Source organism: Cherax quadricarinatus, chromosome 49, assembly GCF_038502225.1.
Source record: "Cherax quadricarinatus isolate ZL_2023a chromosome 49, ASM3850222v1, whole genome shotgun sequence".
NCBI lineage: Eukaryota > Metazoa > Arthropoda > Malacostraca > Decapoda > Parastacidae > Cherax > Cherax quadricarinatus.
The window spans coordinates 4,044,012-4,066,079 of NC_091340.1; the positions used below are offsets into that span (position 1 = coordinate 4,044,012).

The window sequence follows — 22,068 nt, forward strand, 5'->3', positions numbered from 1 at the left end:
ATCCTACCATCATGTAAAACAAATACAGGCTTCATTTTTACACTCATGGTAGGACGGTAGGACCTTGAATGATTGCTGTCTACCAACCTACTACCTAGTACTACTATTTTTTTTGTCCAACAAGTCGGCCTCTCCCACGGAGGCAGGGTGACCCAAAAAAGAAAAACTCCCCAAAAAGAACATACTTTCCTAATCATTCAACAGTTTCACGTCACTCATACATAATCAGTCTTTTCAGAGGCACCCAGATACAATAGTTTAGAAACATATATAAAGATATGTAACATATGCCTCCACACTGCCAGTATTCCAAACCCCTCCTTTCAAGAGCAGGTATTATACTTCCCATTTCCAGTACTCAAGTCCTACTATATAAAATTAACTGGTTTCCCTGAATTTTTTTTTTTTTTTTTCAACAAGTCAGCCGTCTCCCACCGAGGCAGGGTGACCCAAAAAAGAAAGAAAATCCCCAAAAAGAAAAATACTTTCATCATTCAACACTTTCACCACACTCACACATTATCACTGTTTTTGCAGAGGTGCTCAGAATACAACAGTTTAGAAGCATATACATATAAAGATACACAACATATCTCTCCAAACTGCCAATATTCCAAACCCCCTCCTTTAAAGTGCAGGCATTGTACTTCCCATTTCCAGGACTCGAGTCCGACTATATGAAAATAACCAGTTTCCCTGAATCCCTTCACTAAATATTACCCTGCTCACACTCCAACAGATCGTCAGGTCCCAAGTACCATTCGTCTCCATTCACTCCTATCTAACACGCTCACGCACGCTTGCTGGAAGTCCAAGCCCCTCGCCCACAAAACCTCCTTTACTCCCTCTCTCCAACCCTTTCGAGGACGACCCCTACCTTGCCTTCCTTCCCCTATAGATTTATATGCTTTCCATGTCATTCTACTTTGATCCATTCTCTCTAAATGACCAAACCACCTCAACAACCCCTCTTCTGCCCTCTGACTAATACTTTTATTAACTCCACACCTTTTCCTAATTTTCACACTCCGAATTTTCTGCATAATATTTACACCACACAATGCCCTTAAACAGGACATCTCCACTGCCTCCAACCGCCTCCTCGCTGCTGCATTTACCACCCAAGCTTCACATCCATATAAGAGTGTTGGTACTACTATACTTTCATACATTCCCTTCTTTGCCTCCATAGATAACATTTTTTGGCTCCACATATACCTCAATGCACCGCTCACCTTTTTTTCCTCATCAATTGTATGATTAACTTCATCCTTCATAAATCCATCCGCCGACACATCAACTCCCAAGTATCTGAAAACATTCACTTCTTCCATACTCCTCCTCCCTAATTTGATATCCAATTTTTCTTTATCTAAATCATTTGATACCCTCATCACCTTACTCTTTTCTATGTTCACTTTCAACTTTCTACCTTTACACACATTCCCAAACTCATCCACTAACCTTTGCAATTTTTCTTTAGAATCTCCCATAAGCACAGTATCATCAGCAAAAAGTAACTGTCAATTCCCATTTTGAATTTGATTCCCCATAATTTAATCCCACCCCTCTCCCGAACACCCTAGCATTTACTTCCTTTATAACCCCATCTATAAATATATTAAACAACCATGGTGACATTACACATCCCTGTCTAAGACCTACTTTTACCGGGAAGTAGTCTCCCTCTTCTACACACTCTAACCTGAGCCTGACTATCCTCATAAAAACTCTTTACAGCATTTAATAACTTACCACCTATTCCATATACTTGCAACATCTGCCACATTGCTCCTCTATCCACTCTATCATATGCCTTTTCTAAATCCATAAATGCAATAAAAACTTCCCTACCTTTATCTAAATACTGTTCACATATATGCTTCAATGTAAACACTTGATCTACACATCCCCTACCCACTCTGAAACCTCCTTGCTCATCCGCAATCCTACATTCTGTCTTACCTCTAATTCTTTCAATTATAACCCTACCATACACTTTTCCTGGTATACTCAGTAAACTTATTCCTCTATAATTTTTACAGTCTCATTTGTCCCCTTTCCCTTTATGTAAAGGGACTATACATGCTCTCCACCAATCCCTAGGTACCTTCCCCTCTTTCATACATTTATTAAACAAAAGTACCAACCACTCCAACACTATATCCCCCTGCTTTTAACATTTCTGTCATGATCCCATCAGTTCCAGCTGCTTTACCCCCTTTCATTCTACGTAATGCCTCACGTACCTCCCCCACACTTACATTCTGCTCTTCTTCACTCCTAAAAGATGGTATACCTCCCTGACCAGTGCATGAAATTACCGCCTCTCTTTCTTCCTTAACATTTAAAAGTTCCTCAAAGTATTTTCACCATCTACCTAATACCTCCATCTTCCCATCTACTAACTCCCCTACTCTGTTTTAAACTGACAAATCCATACTTCCCTAGGCTTTCTTAACTTGTTTAACTCCAAAATTTTGTCTTATTTTCATTAAAATTTCTTGAGTGCCTCTCCCACTCTATCATCTGCTCTCCTTTTGCACTCTCTTCACCTTTCTTTTACTCTCCATATACTCTGCTCTTCTTATAACACTTCTGCTTTGTAAAAACCTCTCATAAGCTACCTTTTTCTCTTTTATCACACCCTTTACTTTATCATTCCACCAATCACTCCTCTTTCCTCCTGCCCCCACCCTCCTATAACCACAAACTTCTGCCCCACATTCTAATACTGCATTTTTAAAACTATTCCAACCCTCTTCAACCCCCCCCCCCCCACCCACCCACAACTCATCTTTGCACTAGCCCACCTTTCTGCCAATAGTCGCTTATATCTCACCCGAACTTCCTCTTCCCTTAGTTTATACACTTTCACCTCCCTCTTACTTTTTGTTGCCACCTTCCTCTTTTCCCATCTACCTCTTACTCTAACTGTAGCTACAACTAAATAATGATCCGATATATCAGTTGCCCCTCTATAAACGTACATCGTGGGCCTACCCATCAACCTTTTATTTTATTTTCCCTGAATCCCTTCACAAAATATTATCTTGCTCACACTCCAACAGGTCATCAAGTCCCAAAAACCAATTATCTCCATTCAGTCCTATCTAACATACTCACACATAGCTGCTATATGTCCAAGCCCCTTGCACACAAAACCATATTTCTGTACTATATTGCACTAATCTGCTTAATATTGCTATTTATAAAAAATAATGACCAGAATAGATAGCTATTTGATCCAAAAAGACAGTGGGTAATTTAATATAATGTTGATTGCCCATACTGAAAATGTTGGATAATACAAATTTGAAAATCCGGAAGCCTGCGTATTTGTAAGAAAGACAGTTTCAAACATTGGCAGCCATTGTTAATTTTCTCAAAATTGGTAATTTTTTAATGTTCCAGACATTAGGGAAAAAATGTATCTGTAGTACAGTATTTAAAGGCATATTACAAAGGAGAATTCCAAAATTTATTTGGTTCTATCCAGTAATTTCTTCATAGCTGCTCTTGTGATAAGAGATGTTTCAGCTACTCTGACCACCCTACAAAATATTTGCAGCCGAGATTGTTGGAATGGCCCAACAGGCGATGGGCGACAGCCAGTTTGGTGCTCGTACTAGGAAAGGAATGTTCCGCACAGTAAGCCAGCTGTACAAGGAGCAGTTGACCAAGCTCATGATGACTCTGAGAAACACCAACCCCAACTTCGTGCGATGCATAATCCCAAATCATGACAAGCGAGCTGGCAAAATTGATGCAGGTCTTGTGCTTGATCAGCTGAGGTAAGAATTTAAAAAAAAAAAAGAATTTATATAAATAATTTTTATTTTAAACCTAGGTATTTCAAAGTTGAATTGGTATGGTAATATTAACAAGAACTGGAATGATACATGTATGCACAGATCAATAAATTTAAATTTAACAAGTGGCTTCTTCAGTTCTAACTGTAGAAGCTACTCAGGGTTAAACATTTCCTTATTGTCATTATAAGCATATATGTTAGTTTCTGCTAAACATTTTTATTTGATATTTTCATGATACTTGTTTGACAATGTTGGAAATGCTATATTTATGATTTTAAATATCTTCTAAGGTATTGGAACATCTAGGAATTAAAACAACTTTGGAATAGTGGCATTTGACACTTGTCAGGGATGGAATTTGTATCTGCCCTCCTTTCTTGAATCCATTACCTCCTGCTATTCTTTATTCCTTTAAAGTTTCTTACTGATAATTTTCCTTTAACTTCAAAATTAAATTACAAGGCTGCTAGAAAACTAAAGGATGTATTAAACTCAATGTTAAGTAGCTTTTTGCCTCTGTGAATTGTATATTAAAAGGTTAATATTTTACTTTGTTAATCCATAGTAGTTATATTATTTAGTGCTCAATGTAATTGTCTTTCAGGTGTAATGGTGTGCTCGAAGGTATCAGAATCTGTCGCCAAGGATTCCCTAACCGCATCCCCTTCCAAGAGTTCCGCCAGCGATATGAACTCCTCACTCCCAATGTTATCCCCAAAGGCTTTATGGATGGCAAAAAGGCCTGTGAAATGATGATCCAGGCCCTAGAACTTGAACCCAACTTGTACCGCATTGGCCAGAGCAAGATTTTCCTGAGAGCTGGTGTTTTAGCATCACTGGAAGAGGAGAGAGATATTAAAATGACAGATCTTATTGTACAATTCCAGGCATATTGTCGTGGTATGTTGGCTCGAAAGAACTACCAAAAGAGGCTTCAGCAGCTTAATGCCATTAGAATCATCCAACGTAACTGTGCTGCTTATCTCAAGCTCCGTAACTGGCAATGGTGGCGTCTGTACACAAAGGTAAAACCACTTCTCCAAGTGACTAAACAGGAAGAAAAGCTTGTTCAGAAAGAGGAGGAACTCAGGATGATACAACATGTGCTTGAAGCTCAGAAGAAAACTAATACAGACATGGAAAACAAATTCCAACAAGCATTACAGGAAAAGAATGTCTTGGCAGAACAGTTACAGGCAGAGACAGAGTTATGTGCTGAAGCTGAAGAAATGAGGGCCCGTTTGTTAGCAAGAAAGCAAGAACTCGAAGATATATTGCATGATATGGAAACCAGACTAGAAGAGGAAGAAGAGCGTACGAGTAACCTTACAACTGAGAAAAAGAAACTCCAGCTACAGATTCAGGATCTAGAGGAACAGCTAGAAGAGGAGGAGGCTGCTCGGCAAAAGCTCCAACTAGAGAAAGTTCAGTGTGATGGTAAAATTAAGAAATTCGAAGAGGACTATGCATTACTTGAGGATTCAAACCAGAAATTGCTAAAAGAGAAGAAATTACTGGAAGAACGTTCCTCAGATGTTTCAAGTACATTAGCAGAAGAAGAAGAAAAATCTAAACATCTTATGAAACTCAAAGCAAAGCATGAATCTATGCTTACAGAACTTGAGGATAGAATTAAAAAAGAGCAGCAAGGCAGATCAGAATTAGAACGTGCAAAGAGGAAGTGTGAAACGGATCTTAATGATTTGAAGGAACAGATTAATGAGAAAAAGAATCAGATTCACGAAGTACAGATTCAGTTGGCTAAACGAGAGGAAGAATTAGCACAAGCCATGATGAGAGTTGATGAAGAGGCTGCAGCAAAGTCACAGCTGCAGAAGAATATGCGTGAGGTGGAATCCCAATTAAACGAATTACAGGAAGACCTTGAAGCAGAGCGTAACCTAAGAGCAAAGGCTGAGAAGCAGAAGAGAGACTTGAATGAGGAATTGGAGGCACTTAAAAATGAGCTGTTAGATTCACTGGATACAACGGCAGCACAACAAGAATTACGCAGCAAGAGAGAAGAGGAATTAGCCTCTTTAAAGAAAAGTTTAGATGATGATCAGGCACTTCATGAACAACAGATTACTGAGCTACGGCAGAAACACGGGCATGCGCTTGAGAATCTGAATGTAGAAATTGATCAGCTCAAGAAACTAAAAGCTGGTTTGGATAAAGCCAAGAATCAACTTGAAGCTGAAAATGCAGACATGGCAAATGAACTGAAGAGCCTTACAGTTAGCAAACAGGAAAGTGAAAAGAAACGAAAACAATATGAAGCTATAATCTCAGATATGCAGCAAAAGATTGCAGAATCAGAGCGTAACAAATCTGACATTCAAGAACGTCTTACAAGGTTAGAGCAGGAGTTAAGTGCTGCAAATATTGCAGTGGAAGAAGCAGATTCCAAAGCCATGTCTGCTAATAACCAGTTAAAAAATCTAGAAGCTCACTTGCAAGAGACTCAAGGTCTTCTTGAGGAAGAAACACGGCAGAAGCTCAACCTCAACTCTCGTGTACGTGCTCTAGAACAAGAGAAAGATCATTTACAAGAGTCTCTCGAAGAAGAGGAGAGTGCCAAGCGTAATTTCGAGAAACAAGTTGCTACTCTACAAGTACAGTTAAGTGAGGCAAAGAAGAAAGCTGATGAAGAGTCTGGAAATGCACAACAGTTGGAAGAGACGCGCAAGCGCCAGATGAAAGAACTGGAAGAGCTCCGTGCTCGCTTGGCTGAATTGGAAGCCACAAATGAGAAATTAGAGAAGAGTAAACGCAAGTTGCAAGCTGAACTGGAAGATGCTCAAGTTGACATTGATGCTAACCGTGCCAAGGTTGTCGAGCTGGAGAAGAAGCAACGTAACTTTGACAAACTGCTCAATGAAGAGAAGAGCAATTATGAACGTTGTCAACAGGAGAAGGAAAATTCAGAACGAGAGGCTAGGGAAAAGGAGACAAAGATCCTATCACTGAACAGGTAAATTTGCACTATTGTTATTTGATTTATGCTTTTTCCCCTGTATTTCATATTTATTCAACAGTTCTGCACAAATATTTGTGTATCATAACTTTTCAGAGCTTGCAGCAGTACTTGGCCCAGTTGTTAGTGTATAAGAAATAATTAATTTGGCAAAAAAGTAATGTGTAGAGTATTTGCAATCTAATAATGGTCAGGTTTAATGCTCTTAATTGTATTTATTAATTATTGTATTTTCGATATGTACTTTGTTAGAACTTTGGAGGAATACATGGAACGTATTGAAGACCTTGAAACTGGCAAGAAACGATTACAAATTGAACTTGATGATTTGGTTTCAACTCGTGGGACTGCTGATAAGAATGTTCATGAACTGGAAAAAGCAAAACGTGCTCTGGAATCCCAGTTGGCTGAACAGAAGACTCAGGTAAATAATTACAAATACTTGTAACACCTGACTTAAAATGGAACACTTGGTCTTTGGTATAATTTAAAACTATTGTATTAGAATCAGTTGTAATTATTTTTTATTTTCAACACTCGAGTCCTCTTTCACCATTAGTAATTTATACAAGAGAAGGGGTTATTAGCCACTTGCTCCTGGTATTTTAGTAGCTTCTTATGACATACATGGCTTACAGAGGAAGGATTCTTCTCCACTTCTTTATGGAGTAATTACTATTTATCTTTGCAGATTGAAGAACTTGAAGATGAACTACAGCTAACAGAGGATGCCAAGCTAAGACTAGAAGTAAATATGCAAGCAATGAAGGCACAATTTGAACGTGACCTGAATGCTAGAGAGGAACAGGGAGAGGAAAAAAGACGTGGACTTGTGAAACAGCTGCGAGAACTCGAGGCAGAGCTCGAGGAAGAGCGTAAGCAACGCACAGCTGCAGTAACAGCACGCAAGAAGTTGGAGGGTGATCTTAAGGACATGGAAGGTCAGTTAGAGATGAACAGCAAGGTCAAGGATGATGCACTCAAGCAGTTAAAGCGAGCAGGAGCACAACTGAAGGAATATCAGAGAGAGGCAGAAGAGAGTAGAGCTTCACGGGAAGAAATGTCTGTTCAATACAAGGAATTGGAAAGAAAGATTAAGGTCATGGAAACTGAACTGCTTCAGTACCAGGAAGATCTTGGTTCTGCTGAAAGAGCTCGCAAGGTAAGATTTACATAAAGGCTGAGTATTTAGTAAAAAATAACTTTTACATATAATTTGTTTTTCTTGTGCAGTTTTGTAAAATTTCCTGGGAGCTCTCAATAATGAGATGCTACATTAATTCTTGTTTATACCTTATAAATAAAAGGAAAGTTAGCTTGTAATTATTTTTGTGTATTGAAGTTTTTAGAGTAAGAATGAGCTTTAGCTCTTGGGCTTGCTTCTGTTTTTGAATGGCATTAAGTAACTCTTTTTCATTTGTTTAAACCTCTGTATGTTTTGTTTATCCTCTTTCCACCTAATGCATTAAGTAGGTTAGCATACGTAGAAGGTTATAATTTTAAGGTCCTGTTAATTAGTCTTAAGCATTGTCCAGGGCAGAATGGATAAGTATACTGGTGCATATAACAAAGATTTTAAAATAGAGATTATATGGACCATAGCTAAGCTGTCTTTCTAGTTTAGCATTGATAGGAGCCCTGTTTGATATGAAGCAGCAGAAAATTGCTCAAGATATGACAGCATCAGAGAGTAGTTGTGCCATAAAGACATTGAAGCAAGCAGAATACTTGAACATGGATTCTGTGTACAGTTGGTTTACTTAGCTCACTGCTGGCATGGGGTATATAGAATGAGGAGTTATAAAGCTGCAGCAGGTAGATGAGTTTCCCATTTTAAAGATAAGTGTTTTTAAGCTGAGTCATTGCTGAATTGGGAAATTCCAAATAAGACATGGTATTAGAAATAAAAAAGTAGGGAGGAAGCTTTAAAAGCAGATATAGCTAGTTGATTGATAGGAAAAAAACTGGAATTGCGTTAGATTTATAACATAAGATTGAACTTTATTGGAGAGGATTGATAAGTAGTCTGTTAGACTGCAAGGACACAAGGTAAGGAAAGATTTTCAGACTTGTGTGGTTGCAGGGGATAGTTATAGCTCATGGCCCTGCCTTTCAACTTACTGCTTGCCAGATTCTCTCCTAACCTTGTGGGCCCTGTTGTACCTATTCTTAAAACTGTGTGAAGTCTGCCTTCTACCATCACTTCATCGAGGGTATTCTACTTCCCACCCACCCTGAAACTGAAGAAATATTTCCTGACATCTCTCTGACTTGTGTATAGTTTCCAGCTGTGTCGTTGTTTACAGCCTGTCCCTGTCTATCATGTCAATTATTCTTGAGTATTTTGTATGATATATCTCCTATGGCCTTTCTGTCTTTCAGAGTTTAGATTCAGTTCCTTAACCTTTCCTTGTAGTGCATACCCCTTAACTCTGGAACCAGTCTCGTTACATACTTCTGCACTTTCTCCAGTTTCATAACGTGCTTCCTCAGGTGTGGTTTCCATATTGGTTCTGCATACTCAGATGAGCCTGACATATATTGTATTTAAGGAGCTGCCTTGTATGGGCCAGTAGGCTTACTGCAGTGTCCCTACATTCTTATGTTCTTATATGTTGTATTAAGTAACCAGTATGGCTTGTTGAGGCTCCTGAAGGTCACCCAGATTTGCCAGGTGATCATTGGTTGCATAGGTTATCTTGTTGTGAGCCTCTGATGACATGATAGTCACTATGCTTACTCCTAGGTTCTTGTTGAATGAGGTGTGGAGTCTTTATCCCCTCAGTGTACGCTTTGTGTCCATTCTAGTGGCCCCCTTCTTATATCTTCATAACCTTGCATATACTGGGGTTGAATTCAAGCAACCACTTATCTGACCAACTCTGCAGTTTGTCCAGATCCTTTCACATTCTACTGGATGATGGTTCTGGTGGTCATTACCCCACAGCTTAGGCCAGAACTAGTTGATAGCTTGATCAGTCAGGCTATTGGTAATAGATTCACACAGTTCAGCAAATACCAGGTTTACTTTTTTCAGATTAGTTCCCAAATGTATTTTGTAAGATGATGACATGTCTAGTAGAAGTCCATCACCCCTTCCCCTCCCCAAACTGGTTTCGATCTCATAATTGCTGTGTAAAAATGAAGCTCTTATTGTAATAATTTATTGGAAGGTCACTGAATTGGGCTGTGTATAGTAAAATTTGTAGCACAATCAGTTTGGTATCATTATAGCCATTGTATTCCTGGTCTTACTTGTTATTCTTAAAGTTGTCCTGTAGTGTTCTATTCTTAGTCTTGTTTTGAACTCTTCTCATACTTTCCTTGTCAGACTTGTACAAAATCTACAGTATGTCTTTATCATATTGCCTCTTGTTCAGCATTCCGTAACCCTTTCATTGTCCAAACCCGGGATCTGAAACTTATCCAGAGTGTCCGGGAATTTAAAAAAAAAAATGTTTTTCTTATGAAATAGTAGAGAATCTTTTTCTGAAGGTAATAAAATAAAAGCACGAAATTTGATGGAAAATTGCCGAAATTACGCTTTTCCGAATTTTGCTATGTCAATGATATTTATGGATCAATGATTTTTGCCTACTTTGAGTCCTGTTTTAGGCCTATTACATTGTTCCGGTAGAGCAAATTCTTAGGTATTTCGCTAATATGTCTTCCATTTTATCGACTGAGTACAAGAAACTGCCCAATCAACTATTTCAGCTACCCAATACAGTGATCAGAAATTGGTAATTTGGCCAATTTCACAAATTTCAAAATATTCCAATTTCAAAATGGGGTCCAGAATAAACAATGCAGGCATTCCTGGCACTAAAATAACATTTCCTCTGTTCATTAGCTACATTCCCAGGCTTTAAATATGAATTCCACAAAATTCACACAGAAAAAGTAGATTTACTGTTATGCAGTATTGTAATAATTGTTTAAATAATAAAGCATAATTGAATGCATATTAAATCTACCAGTTGGACATGTATTGGATGAGTGACATAATTTATTTACTCTTGAACATCAAAAATCAAACAATTCAACTACTTTGAGGCAAATTTCAACTATTTTCAGTCCTGAAACCAGTCAAAATCATCTCTATTTCTGTAATATATCTTCCACCTATCAAATGAGACCAAGAAACTGAGAATACAACCATAAAATGCATATGAAAATACACCACAAAGTCACTGTTTTAAACCAAAAACTGCCGCAGTTTTTTCTTATGCACTGCATGCTGCAGGATTTTTTTTGTGGTGCACACTTATTGCATAGACCCATTCTCTCATATCTAAACCCAAATTTACTACTTGCAGTTTGAGTGAGCTGAGCTCATGGCACAGCACTACGGCACCAGTAGTGACTTCAAACCCTTAGTACTACGGTACAGACAATGAAAGGGTTAAGGGCAAAACTGTAGCTCAGAGTTTTACCCCAAAACAAATTTGTGTGCAGCGAAATTACTCACAGAATCTGGGAAAACACAAGGAGCATTCAAATTTGGATTAGTTTATTGAATCCATTTGCATGGAGAATAGTCATACAAGGTGAAAAGTATGAATTACATATGATAATGCAACTTCAAAAATAAAATTCAGAATTAACAAAATGAAAAATGAACTGCAGGCCAACTTAAGAAATGGTCCCTACAAATTAATTTTTATTTTTATTAAAAAACTAAAAATTATTTGTTTGAGAAATAAGACTTTCATAATTTGTCTTGCTTATTAAATAGTAAATATTTGTGCAGTTTTATTTGTTTGAGACTTCATAACCCCCGAGATTTTCATTTTTATCCCATTTGTGGTAATTTACCCCAGTTCCCCGGCCTCTGCTCTAGCTCATATAGTTTATCCTCTTAAAACAGTCCTCTACAATCTGGTACTAGTCTGAATGCATACCTGTGGATCTTCTCAATTTTCCTTTGGTCAGGTGAGGGCTCCACATTGGCGGTATGTATTCAAGGAATGGTTGCAACTGTGTGGTGAGAGCTTTACTTTTTTTTAATAATTTTAGATTTCTGAAGATGATGGAATTACCTGTTAATGTGCATAGGTGGAGAAAGGGGGCAGATTTAGTGTAATTTTTTAAATTTTTTTCTATTTCAGATATGTTGCAGGTAAGCTGGTTCCCTTTCAGATTGTCAAATTGTGTTCTCTCCAGTCTTTCACCCCCATTCTTTTTATTTTGCTGTTGGCATTGTAAAACTTGAGGACCCATTTTTTGACATTATATTTTGTCCAAGTCTTCTTGCAGCTTCCTACTGTCACATTTTTGTCCTTTTTGTAAATTTGTCACCTACAAAATTTTGCAGATGTATCCCCACAAACAGGTCAATAACATACACTAGAAACAGCATGGCCTAGCCCTCTCCTGGGGTATTCTAGTTACTCTTACTTTAAAACTTTGTCTTCTGTTGTTGCTTGCTCTTTTCTGTTTGGTAAGACATACCAGTACCTTACTAGGCATTCAATGAATTCTCCCTCTCCAGCTTGTAACTACTCATATGTAATTGCTTTTTTATAATTACAAATAAGCAGTTATCAATAAGTAATTACAGTACTTATTGATAATTGCCTCTTTGTAATTACAGTACTTATTGATAATTGCTTATTTGTATTTTTTTTTTTTTTTTTTTTTTTTACTTTGTCAAAATCATTCTACTTCACTTCTGTTGAAATACACCTGTTGCTTATTGGGGTGTGTGGTTTCCATATCCTCTTGTTGCTTTGGTAAAGTGTTTTATCCATACTCCTGAGTATTTTTGTATGTCATGATCTTTCACCTTCATATTCTTTGTTCTTCTGGAGAAAGGCAGTTTAGTTCTTTCCTTTTAGCTCTTTATTCTCAACTCTGGCACCAGTCTAGATACACTTCTTTGGACCCCTCTAAAGTCTTGGTTTGTATGTAACTACCTGAGGATTCCACACTAGTGCTGCTTATTAGACTTCATCTCATAAATGAGGTAATGTGGTTTTTCAGTTGTGCCTTTATCTAGGTTTCTGAATGTTATCTTTAAGTTCAAATATTTAGTAGCATGTGTTGTTCGTGTGCTTCATGCAACAATCTTGGGGTAATGGGTATTTTTAAATGGATTCTATATTTCCTGAGCCGTCATCTTTCTTATTGCCAGCTGTAGGGTACCGTCTCTTATTGCCTTCCTTTGTTTTGGTTTTGTAATCTTGCTTTTACTGAGGTTTAAACTCTCTAACATCTTTTCTTGATTCTCGCACTATAATACATAAAAAAAATTCAGTGAATTAAGCATTGGCGATGCATCTTCTACTGCAAGAAGTTACCCTCTCATCTGTTAATTTCTTTTTGTGATTAATTCTACTGCTTTTAAATTTAGGTTAAATTGAAGTAACCTTGCCTTAAGAAACTGTGTTTGTACTTTCTTTAGATCATTCAGAAAATGATGCACTTTAAAATGTTGGAAAACAAGCTCTCTTTTGAAGATGGGTTGTATTTAACCATTTTTGTGGTTTACTCAGGTTCTCCTACAGTTATCTGTCACATTCTTCTCACTGTTGTGGTATCGTCTGCAAACATTGATGTACAGGAGTTTACTCCTTTTCATAAGTTACTTATGTACTAGAAGCATTACGAGACCCTATACTGATCCTTGAGTAATTCCACTGATTAACTCGTTTATCTTTATTTCAATAACTATAAGCTTCCTAGTTTTTAAATATTTCCTAATCTGTGTTACATTCTTTCTTGTTACCTTAACTTTTATATAAAGTTTGCTGAATAACCTTTGTTGCATAGTTTCCAAGGTTTTCTTACAGTTCATGTCCCTGAAGTCCACCCAAATTTTTTTTTTTTATCTCGGATGACCTGTCTTAGTCTGTAAGGTTTATTAGGCATGATTGCTCATCCATTTGATGAGGAATTTTTTCTAAGTGTTGATCCAGACTTTCTTGTATTCTTTTTCAACAAGTCAGCCATCTCCCATCGAGGCAGGGTGACCCAAAAACAAAGAAAATCCCCAAAAAGAAAATACTTTCATCATTCAACACTTTCACCTCACTCATACATAATCACTGTCTTTGCAGAGGCACCCAGATACAACAGTTTAGAAGCATATATAAAGATATACTATAACATATCCTTCCAAACTGCCAATATCTCAAACCCCTCCTTTAAAGTGCAGACATTGTATTTCCCATTTCCAGTACTCAAGTCTGGCTATATAAAAATAACCGGTTCCCCTGAATCCCTTCACTAAATATTACCCTGCTCACACTCAAACAGTTCGTCAGGTCCCAAAAACCATTCGTCTCCATTCACACCTATCTGACATGCTCATGCACGCTTGATGGAAGTCCAAGCCCCTCGCCCTCAAAACCTCCTTTACCCCCTCCCTCCAACCTTTTCGAGGATGACCCCTACCCCGCTTTTCTTCCCCTACAGATTTATACGCTCTCCATGTCATTGTACTTTGATCCATTCTCTCTAAATGACCAAACCACCTCAACAACCGATCTTCAGCCCTCTGACTAATACTTTTATCAACTCCACACCACATAATTTCCACACTCTGAATTCTCTGCATAATATTTACACCACACATTGCCCTTAAACAGCACATCTCTACTGCCTCCAACCACCTCCTCGCTGCAGGATATGCTTGTTTAGGACATATCGGGTAATTTAGAACTTCTTGTTGGTAATTCTGGTACAGTGTTACTTGTTTCACTTACCAATCAGAAGTCTTGTTGTTCTGAAAGACTTTCTTGCAGGTGAGGAATGTATTGTCTGCTTCTGTAGACATGAGTCAAGACATCCTATTTCTGAAGTTTTTTGATCTGTGAAGAATTAATAAATCAGTATTTCATGTTTTCTTGCCATTTTCATTACTTAGCTTGATAAACATGTCAAGGTTCTATATAGGTTGCCTTCATCTCCTCTACTGAATAATGGAATGAAATTTTCCATCTTCTAAGCATCTACTAATTTTTGTTTCAGGTGATTTATTGAAGATGAAGTGAGCTTGCCCATGTCTTCATCTCGCCTCTTTTTATTATAATTATGTTGTCTGTTTTGCCTTCAGGATCTATTGTTTCCTTGCTCAATTTACTTAATACTTGCCTTCCTCTGTCATTTTAGTGTTTCTCTTCCTGAAGTGTTCCCATTTTTTGGCTCTCAAAACTGTTGTAATGGTTGTGTCTGCATTTTCTTGTGATTGGGACTGTTTGATGTGTGCATCATGGATAATTCGCTAGTGTCATACTTAATGTCTGTCTGTCTTTTTTTTTTTTTTCCCTCCATGTTCAGCCCTTGATATTATTGTATAAATTCATTCTTGTTCTGGTCCTAGGCCTCCTTGCTTGTCCTGCAGGAGGCTTTGGCTCCTGTTCATCTCTCTTGGGTGTGTGTATTTGTTAGTTCAGTTACAACATTCCCTATATTTCTTAGTTGTGTTCATTTTTGTGTACAGTATTTCTTTGCTGTGAAAGGGTGAGGAAGGAACTGTACTGACCTCAAACTGCTGACTCCACATATGTGTGAGAAAGAGGCACATTACTTAACCAAATTTGTTAGTCAAGATTATGATAAGTTTCATTGTTCTCCAAATTACTTCCTGCAGGGCGAGTGTCAAGTTCAAACTTGGCTGTAGGGCCAGCAGACTGAGGCCTGTTAATATTGTAGTCCTTACTCTTTGCATATTAATTTTTGTTTATACAAATGCAGCATATTAATTTATGATATTTGTTGCATTGTCAATAAATTTAATGGTTATTAGAAATTAATCCAAATAAATTACCCATTTATGTACTGCACATGTTTTATTATTTTTTAAATGTGCTATTGACTGACACAGATTTAACATGTCTCTCTTAGGATTCCTTTTGGCAAAGATAGCTTTTAATTTTATAGTATAGTAGTTATTATAAATGTAGCAGGTTGTATCACATGAATGAACATCTGTTTGTTAACTGTAAAATTACTAAATACAATTGTTACCTAATAAACATTACTTCATCAGAATGCAGAGATTGAGAGAGATGAACTCCAAGAGGAACTTAACCAATACTCGTCTAAGGCCACCTTGAGTGCAGACGAGAAAAAGAGGCTTGAGGCTCGCATCTCTACTCTAGAAGAAGAACTAGAAGATGAACAGGGCAATGTTGAGGTAATTTAAATTGTGATAATTTTTGTCTTGAATCATATCTTCTGTAAGTGGTGCAGCAGTACAGGGTGACTATTTTTGTCTCAAATTACTAATGAAATACATATTATATATTAAGAGCAGTCTTTAAGATACCTATTATCACTCCGATATCTTTGAAAATAGTGACAACTTAATTTTTCATTGACAGGTACTAATGGATAAAATGAGAAAGAGTCAGCTTTCCATGGAACAGTTGCAAACTGATTACAACACAGAGAAGTCATCTGTGGTGAAGCTTGAGGGCCAGAGATCTATGTTGGAGCGCCAGAACAAAGAACTCAAGGCTAAACTAGCAGAACTGGAGGTTGAAATCCGATCAAAGACGAAAGCAACCATAGCAGCACTGGAATCAAAGGTTGGTTTATATTTGTATTATGGTAAATTGGAAAGGAAGGTAAAATATTAGTGCAAAAAGCTATGTATGAATAAATTTAAGGTGGTGAGGGGTAGTTGAAGACCAGTGTATTTCTTCTTTCAACAAACTGCCCGTATCCCAGTGAGGCAGGGTGGCCCAAAAGGAAAATTAAAAGTTTCTCCTTTTACATTTAGTAATATATACAGGAGAAGGGGTTACTAGCCCCTTGCTCCCGGCATTTTAGTCACCTCTTACAACACGCATGGCTTACGGAGGAAGAATTCTGTTCCACTTTCCCATGGAGATATTGGACATAAACAAGAACATGAACCAGTAAGAAAATAGAAGAAAACCCAGAGGGGTGTGTGTGTATGTACATGCTTGTACACACGTGTAGTGTAACCTAAGTGTAAGTAGAAGTAGCAAGACGTACCTGAAATCTTGCATGCTTATGAGACAGAAGAAAGGCGCCAGCAATCCTACCATCATGTAAAACAATTACAGACTTCAGTTTTACACTCGGCAGGATGGTAGTACCTCCCTGGGTGGTTGCTGTCTACCAACCTACTACCTAGATCCACAGTAGTTATCCAGTATAAAATGCTTTTTATAGTTAGGACCAACATTATAAAATGGATTCATTGTATGAAATACTGGACACATGTTAAATATGTCGTATACGTCTGTTGGTGAATTTCTAGACAAAAAGAATAAAGGGGTCATAATTTATTGGTGAGAGATGCTGCTGTTAACATAATATGCCAATTGATTTTGATTAAGAATGTGAAGAAGAGTTGGAAATTAAGTGAAATAATGAAAGAAAATAATGTAAGTGAATTAAATTTTTATTAGGTTTCCAACTTAGAAGAGCAACTTGAGGTTGAATCTCGTGATCGTCTGACTCAAGCAAAGGCCAACCGCAAGCTTGAGAAAAAGTTAAAGGAGTTGGTAATGCAAATGGAGGATGAACGCCGTCATGCTGACCAGTATAAGGAGCAATTAGATAAAGTAAGTCTTTTCATATACTGTATTTCTTTTATTAACCTAATTATTTTTTGAACTTTTATTAGGTCAGACATGTACATAGATTTGCTATGCTTGATTTTAGGTGCACTGGCCATACTTGTTTCATTTAGAGTACTGTTTTAATTAACTAGCAAGGCAGATAATGCTCATTTAGGATATTGGATTAAAACTTATTTTTCCAGTTACAGCATATCAATCTGTTAACAGAAAAAAACACTGTCCAATTTTTCACTAGGTATAATTAATTAATTTATCTTTTTAGTCAAATGCTCGTGTGAAACACTTAAAACGCACCATGGAAGAAACTGAGGACGAGCTATCAAAGGAGAAGATGCAGCGTCGTAAAGCTCAGCGGGAAGTAGAAGACATGATGGAATCCCAAGAGGCACAGAACAGAGAAATATCTTCTCTAAAGACCAAACTCAGGTAGAGAAGTATTATGGTTTATAACAATATAAACAACAGTGGAATGAAAGGGATGCTAGTTGTATAAGAGAGTTAAACCTATTTATTAATTTATTTTTTTTATGTCACATGTTTACAAATGACTTATGTTTCTGAAGTGGAATTATTAAACAATTACAAAAAATAACTGCTTACTAAGATCGTTTCACTAGTGATTGTTTTTCTTTTAATTCTCGTGTACATGTGTGGGTGTCCCCATATCTGAACAGATTGAGCAGAAATAGTCCACTTAATATTTCTGTCAAGATGATTGAAGTAGTGAGGGGACCTGTATTTCCCTATAATTTGCAGGCGCGTCTGCATTAGTTAAAAAGTATTATTGTAAAGACAAACTGGTTCTTTCTCAGATTCCTGATCACGGATAGTCCTGACCCCCGACTGTATTCAGAGGGTTATGCAATATTAAGTCCTGCCCCACAAGTCAGCCACTAGTAAGACATAAGATAGTGACATGGAGTACTCCAGATGTGGGTTAGCACACATTGGAGAATGCTCAGAATCCCATGATTGGTTTTACCCTTTTACAGATCTGTTAGATGTGGCTTCAAATGCAAAGTCCCAATACAGGACTATATTCCAGCTCCCTTATGCTCACTAATCTTTTGAAGGAAGTCATGACACGCTTCTACTAAGCATGCATTGCAATCCCATTTGCTCGACAGAAACCCCTTTGATTCCAATTTGACAAAGTATGGATTCTGACCTGACAAAGTAACTTTAGGCACTTCTGCCTCACATTGTATCTCAAAACCAGAATCCATGGGTTCCAACAGAATTGATAGATGCAGCTACCATAAGCCCCATATGGCATTACAGTTCTAACGTGATTATAGTGGGTCGTTACATGCTAAGAACAAGGAGGTTATTACCTCAGACAGCCATGCATGAGAAACAACCTAATATCAGTTGTACTCCTTGTAGTTGGCCATGAAGAGACTACACACACACCACATACATGAAACTTTTGGCATGTGTACGGTTCTCAGAAGAAATATCTCATTGATGGAGAAATCCCAGTTATAGCTACACTTACATTACACTGATATAATGCAGGCAAGTCAGGCTATACATCTAGATCTGCTAGTCATAGAGGACCTAGTCAGTTATGGCACATCCTTGACCAATGACTAAATTCAGTATGGTCACTAATAGATACAAAAATTGCTTTGTTGTATATCCACATTCTGTTGTCTAAGGAAGGAAAAAAATAGAGGTAATAGTACCAGTTGCTCTCTCTGCCACATGGTCTATCCCAAAGGTACTGTACATGCTTGTTCTATGGAAATAAAAATACAGTAGCTTTAAAATTCTTAACAAACATTTCCCTCAGGCCTGAAATCAGATTTTTACACAGAATGTGGGATAAAACTACTTTTGTGCAGATAAGATAATGACAGTAAGCAGTGGTATAATGCCTAGTAAAAAATCTTGTTGCACTATCTTTCTCAGCCCAGTCAATGGCTACAGAACATCCAGCGATGAAATATGAATGGCAATGATAAAAAAAATTACTGGGGCATGGTTTAAGGCGTAGTGCCTCATGTTGACTCAAATTGGATCGTTGATAAGAATTCATCACTAGAACCAATGTCCCTTCAGTGACCCAAGAAAAACCAACAGCTAGTACTATTTGTTAATCCTGTCTGGTGTATATTAATCAAGGCTACAGCCTGACTGAGGAAATAAAACCTCTTGGCCCAAAACCCTACAACACTGATGTTATTGGAGGCAACCAGCACAGGTATGTACCACTTATCCCCAACACTACACATTCACTAAGATTGTAGTATCTGGGTATTTTTATAAACAAAATGGGATACATCAGCAGTGTGCTGCTATGTTTCCCTCTCATATATCATCATTCAGGATGGTGTTAATACAAGGTGCTGGAAGACTTCAGTGCGGAAAGGAGGATATTGTCAAACATTTCAGCAAAGGCTAATCAGCTACAGGAGCTGCAAAGGTTTCCTTCCAGCATAGCTGGAGTAATCACCTGGGAATTGGTCTCTCTCTCTCAAAATACCCTATCCCATACACAGAAAGGGAATTTTTGTGGCACTATCTCCATTGTACCAGAGTGGGGGGGGGGGGGAGAAAGTATACATAGGCAGAGGAAAGAAAGAAAGGTGGAGGAAGAGAAAGATGGATGTCATAACATATCCAGCACATGCATGCATATACGCATACATATACATAGGTATATATGCATACAATTTTTTCATAAAGAGTTAAAAAATGCTTTAAGAGGCACGTGAGTTTCCGTCTCCTAATATCACGTTTATTTTTACCCTATAATCTACCTTATCCACAATTACTATCGCATTTGCTTTGGATTGCACAGGTCTGAGCACTGCTGAGACCTCTGCACCACAATTGTCCTCAAAGATTTGTTAAGTTATACCATGAATTAAGGAAAGATCTTAGATCTTGCCTTACAAAAGCAGACAAAGCAAATACAATAGTAATTATGGACAAGGTAGAGTATAGGGAAAAAATAACATTAGAAAACAGGGGAACTAACATGCCCCTTAACCCTTTCACTGTCCATACTCCCAAAATTAATATTGCTCAAAGTGTCCACCTTAAAAAAAAAAAAAAAAAAAACCTGAAATTGTAAAGAATCTTTTTGAAGGTAATGACACCGAAAATATGAAACTTGATGGAAAACTTATAGAATACCCAGCTAGCAGTCTGGATGCATTTTATTCATCAGCGATTTTCCTCACCTTGAGACCTATATTAAGTGAATTCCATTGTTCCATTTGACCAAATTCTTAGCTTTTATACCTTCTGTTCTATTAATTGAACACAGGAAACTGACCATTTCAACTACCCTATAAAGTGAAGTTGATAATTTGGCCACTTTTACACAAAATTAAGAAAATGCCAATTTAAAGTCCAAAATAAACAATGTAGACATTCCAGGCACTAAAACATTTCCTCTGTTCATGAATCATGTCCTCAGATCTCAAAGGATTAATTGTGGTATGGTATGGCCCACATCAGTGTAAACATGGGGTATCACACCACAGGTGCAGATTTGTTTTCCAAGACTACCATGAGCTGTCATACAGAAGACCGATGTTAAATCATTCAAAGTGTAAATGAGGCATGAATGTAATGACCCGGACTTTTTGTTTTTTGCCTCTTTTGTCTTTCTCCTTTAGGTTTTCTTTCTTCTGCCTTGGTTGTTTGGTCCATTGTGGGCTTCCTTGCAGTACTCCTCTTTCTTAGTCTTTGAGTGACTCCACTACTACTTCTACTACTACCTCTCCTTTTCCTTTTCTACTACTACTCTTGTCCCATCCCTGTCTGCTGGCCTATATGTACTCCCTCCTCTCCTTTTTGTTAGTGTGACTTTGTAAATGGTCCAAGTCAGATCAAAACGTCATTGTAAGCTCCTCTCTCCTATGTGCGAGTTATTTGTGTATTATAAACGGTTATCTCTGGATCAAAGTCAATGACATAAAGTTAGATAGTGAAGTACTGTGCATGTTGCCTTCCTGTGGTTGCTATCACCTGTTTTAATGTACTGTTGGTAGGGTTTCCAAAGTGGTTCATCAGAAACAATGTGCACAGTACTACAGTTTAAATTGTCCTGGGTTTGATGAACCATCACCTTCCAAATATAGCTGCTGTATATTTGTTGTGGATGGAGCTCTGGATGGTTTAACAGTCCTTGTTTACTTAGAAGTAGGAATCCATTAGAGGATGAGAAGGCAGGAGGTAGCATAACTTAGTGGACAAATTGATGGGGATGTCCAAAACTGATGATTCAAGGGTAGGACTTGTATCTTTTACTTGCATGTGGTGGTAGTTCATGGAACCAAGCATAGCCATTTTTTTTTATATAACTATATATTTTTCCTGTCTGCAATATCTGGTTATTGTCTTTTTCCTGTTTGGTGGGTAGGATGTGTGTTATTCATGGGATTTTTAAATTTGTGAGTGTGGCTCATTGGCAAATTTATAGTATATGACAAGGTAGTAGGTTGTAGGTAGTAGGTTGGTAGACAGCAACCACCCAGGGAAGTACTACCGTCCTGCCAGATGACTGTGAAACAGAAACCTGTAACTGTTTTGCATGATGGTAGGATTGCTGGTTTCTTTTTCTGTCTCATAAACATGCTAGATAACAGGGATATCTTGCTACTCCTACTTACACTTTGGTCACACTTCACAGACATGCACATGCACATATATATACATACATCTAGGTTTTTCTCCTTTTTCTAAATAGCTCTTGTTC

At 37.6% G+C, this 22,068-nt stretch overlaps 1 protein-coding gene across 10 annotated transcripts in view; it reads left to right on the plus strand.

Annotated features, from left to right (window-relative positions):
• zip (myosin heavy chain 10) overlaps positions 1-22,068 on the plus strand; it is a 295,638-nt gene that overhangs the window by 265,355 nt on the left and 8,215 nt on the right. For 9 of the 10 annotated variants that reach the window (XM_053788409.2, XM_053788413.2, XM_053788410.2 and 6 more), the window contains 8 exons: positions 3,572-3,794; positions 4,420-6,789; positions 7,045-7,216; positions 7,484-7,954; positions 15,788-15,934; positions 16,122-16,328; positions 17,181-17,336; positions 17,617-17,780. In XM_053788409.2, the coding sequence (XP_053644384.1) occupies positions 3,572-3,794; positions 4,420-6,789; positions 7,045-7,216; positions 7,484-7,954; positions 15,788-15,934; positions 16,122-16,328; positions 17,181-17,336; positions 17,617-17,780 (3,910 nt within the window). Of the gene's footprint in view, positions 1-3,571; positions 3,795-4,419; positions 6,790-7,044; positions 7,217-7,483; positions 7,955-15,787; positions 15,935-16,121; positions 16,329-17,180; positions 17,337-17,616; positions 17,781-18,166; positions 18,251-22,068 lie in introns of all 10 variants that reach the window. The other variant, XM_053788415.2, reaches the window with a different exon arrangement.